We start from the raw sequence: 3,111 nt of genomic DNA, 5'->3' as shown, positions 1-3,111 counted from the left end.
TATGTTCCCTTACCACTGGCCATATGGCTGTCATCCGCTCCCTCATCGTCTCCACGTACTCTACCACGCTGCATAAGGGGGTCGGTTGGGCTTCCCAGACCTCCTTGGCGAGGTCCAGAAGGCCGCGTGGCCTCCTCCCATAGAGGAGTTCGAAAGGGGAAAAACCAGTGGAGGACTAGGGTACTTCTCGGATTAAGAACATTAGGTGGGGTAGTAGCTGGCCAGTTCTTCCCGTTCTGCTCGATGACCTTCCCCAACATTTGTTTGAGCGTTTTATTGAACCACTCAACGAGCCCATCCGTCTGCGGGTGAAAGACAGAGGTCCGGATCTGCTTGATTAGCAGAAGAGCACACAAATCTTTCATTAGGCGGGACATAAACTCAGTACCTTGGTTTGTCAGGAACTCGTTCGGGATGCCCACCCGGAAAAAGAGGTGGAACAGCTCTCGGGCGATTCCCTTGGATTCAGCCACCCGTAGGGGAATGGCCTCGGGATACCAGGTGGCATAATCTACTATTACCAAGATGTACCGGTATCCCCATGCTGTTTTTACCAGGGGTCTCACTATGTCCATGATGATGCGTTCAAAGGGCACCCCGATGATCGGTAGGGGTACCAGTGGGTTTTGGAAGTGTGCTTTTGGTGCAGTGATTTGACACTCTGGGCAGCTGCGACAAAAGTCTTCCACGGCTCTCCTCATCCCGGTCCAGTGGAACCGGCCGGAAATCCTCTCCCGGGCCTTCTCCATTCCCAGGTGCGCACCCAACGGGTGGGTGTGGGCCAGCTGAAGAACGGTTCACACGTACCATTGGAGCAGCAACAATACCTCTCGAAGTTCCCCCTGTTGGCGCGACACCTGATACAAAAGGTTATTCATGATTTGGAAATGGGGGTATAGCCAGTCACTCACCCCCGGAAGTAGCTGTCCATCCACCGCTATCACTTGGGCTGCGGCGACTTTCAAGTTCGGATCCTCCCACTGGGCAGTCCCGAATTGTCCCATCAGTTGTTCCCCAGCGTGTGTCTCAACTGGCTCCTCAAATTTGAGGAGAGGGGCTGGGCTCCTCCTCCAGTGTTTCCCCAGGGGAGTCGGGTTCTGGCGCCCCCTCCGACTCCGAAACCATAGATACAGGTTGGTCAACCGTTTGCTTCCGGGCCGCACAGGCGATGGGTCGTCCTCGCTCTCGTCTTCAGCCAGCTCATACCTTTTTTCTCAGCTCGTGCCCCCACAGGGCTGGGAACAGCGGACAATCTCGTCCCAATAGGAGAGGTACCGGCAACTCTGGTACGGCACCCACCATCATCTGTCAGCTCCCTTGTGGGGTCACGATGTTGGCCCATATGGTTGGATACCGCTTTGTATCACCGTAAACACAGGAAATGAACATCTCCCTCTCACGTTCGGCCCCCTGGTTCAGCAGGCTCGTTGTAATAGAGCTTCAGTGTCGTATCCGTCAACCCTCACCGGGACCATGGGCGCAGTTGATTTGTGGAACGCCCAACAGGAGGTGACATAGTTCACTCCGTGACCCACCTCGCCTCCGGGGCTTGCTGATGGCATCGACTCCTCTCAAGCCGGGCAATTCTAGACAATGTGCCCCCAGGCGCGACACTCAAAACACCTCCTTTGGTCTCCATCTACCTGGGGTCATCGGTGGTGGGTCAACCCTACCCCAGCCGAACTGTCGGTTTGGGGTACACAGCAGTGGGGCTGTCCTTCCATCCCCTCAAACGGGTCGCCGACTCGGCCTGGCTTCCACTCAGCAGGGCCTGAGTGTTCTGATGCGTCTCCACTGCTTCTAGGAGGCCCTCCAAGGTCTGGGGCGCGAATAGACTTGCTGCCCTCTTCATGTCGTGGGGTAATGCCCGTAAGAAGCGATCCAGGACCACTTTGTCTAGGATGGAGAAGGTGGATACATCGGTTAGGAACCATGCACTGGTGATGCACAGTAGGTCGCTCATCTGGGCTCGGGCGGATGCGTCGGCTACAAACCTCCAGTTGTGGAACAGTTGAGCTCGATGGGCCAGGCTGTACCCATAGCGGCTGATTATCTCCCGTTTGAGTCCGTCATAGTTAGCCGCCTGTTTGTCGTTTGCCCAAATGCCTTTTGGGCATTCCCAGAGAGGAACGGGGCTAGCAGACTTGCCCACTTCGGCCTTGGCCATCCTTCCTGTAGTGCTGTCCGTTCAAACGTACAGAGGTATGTTTCGATGTCGGCATCTTCCGTTAGCTTGATTATAAAACTGGTTTGGAGAGCCCGTCGAGACCTGGCACGTCCAGCAGAGGGAGCCATCGCCTCGTGATGTATACTCCATCTGCCTCGACGAGTCTCCCCCTGGTGGCTGACCTGCTGTATGCCACAATATATATTATACATTATGGGATATTTTGTGTAGATTGCTGAGGAAGAAATGTAATTATGTAAAAAAATGTGGAAAAAGTCAAGGGGTCTGAATACTTTCTGAAGGCACTGTAAATGCTGTATACTCTGTGTATGAGTAATATGGGAAATGGGCTTCAATATTCCAATTTGTTTTTCAGCTGACCACCTGACATTTTCATTCTATTTAATACATGGTAAGACTGGCTTAGCATTGCTACACCAGTTTAGCCCTTATGACCTTTCGATTGTTACTTCTTTCATTACTGATGTCAATATCACCTGAGAGATTATGCTGTTGGTGGGAATTACAGCAACTCCGTTGAAGAGTTCCAAAGTATTTTATTGCAACGCCAGCGGATGTTAATACATCACCAGTGAGGTATCTTTCTGACCTTTGGCTCCAAGACATTTCACACGGCTTTGAGGCTCGAGTCGAGCCAAAGAGTAGAAAGGAACAACATCCTTAGCAGGTGAGATGTATGTCTTTCTCAAGGCTTGGACAGGGAGAAAGAGATTTACATTGTTAAATGACTAATGAAAGGTTTTTCCTTTAATGAGGTTTGTTGAAACTATCCTTTGTGTATGTTTATATTGCAAATGTTCTAATTACTTATAAGTACAGCTATCTACTTTTAGCATTTACCTAGACTGAATTCATTTGCCCAATCTCTACTTTTTTGGCAATGTCCAGGTTTCGTTCTAAAAATGTGAATACCCCAGTACACC

At 51.3% G+C, this 3,111-nt stretch overlaps 1 protein-coding gene across 2 annotated transcripts in view; it reads left to right on the top strand.

The window, feature by feature from the left end:
* Nucleotides 1-2,742: 2,742 nt before the first annotated feature.
* LOC123996318 (disabled homolog 2-like) overlaps nucleotides 2,743-3,111 on the top strand; it is an 11,327-nt gene continuing 10,958 nt past the window's right edge. Inside the window, exon 1 of one of the 2 annotated variants that reach the window (XM_046299670.1) lies at nucleotides 2,743-2,855. Coding sequence is in view for 1 of the 2 variants with exons in the window: in XM_046299669.1 (XP_046155625.1) it covers nucleotides 2,939-2,943 (5 nt within the window). In the remaining variant the exon portion in view is untranslated. Of the gene's footprint in view, nucleotides 2,944-3,111 lie in introns of both variants that reach the window. The other variant, XM_046299669.1, reaches the window with a different exon arrangement.

The sequence above is a fragment of the Oncorhynchus gorbuscha genome, linkage group LG15 (genome assembly GCF_021184085.1).
Source record: "Oncorhynchus gorbuscha isolate QuinsamMale2020 ecotype Even-year linkage group LG15, OgorEven_v1.0, whole genome shotgun sequence".
Taxonomy (NCBI): domain Eukaryota; kingdom Metazoa; phylum Chordata; class Actinopteri; order Salmoniformes; family Salmonidae; genus Oncorhynchus; species Oncorhynchus gorbuscha.
The sequence above is the reverse complement of the archived record's forward strand: the minus strand, read 5'-3'. Positions and strand labels throughout refer to the sequence as shown.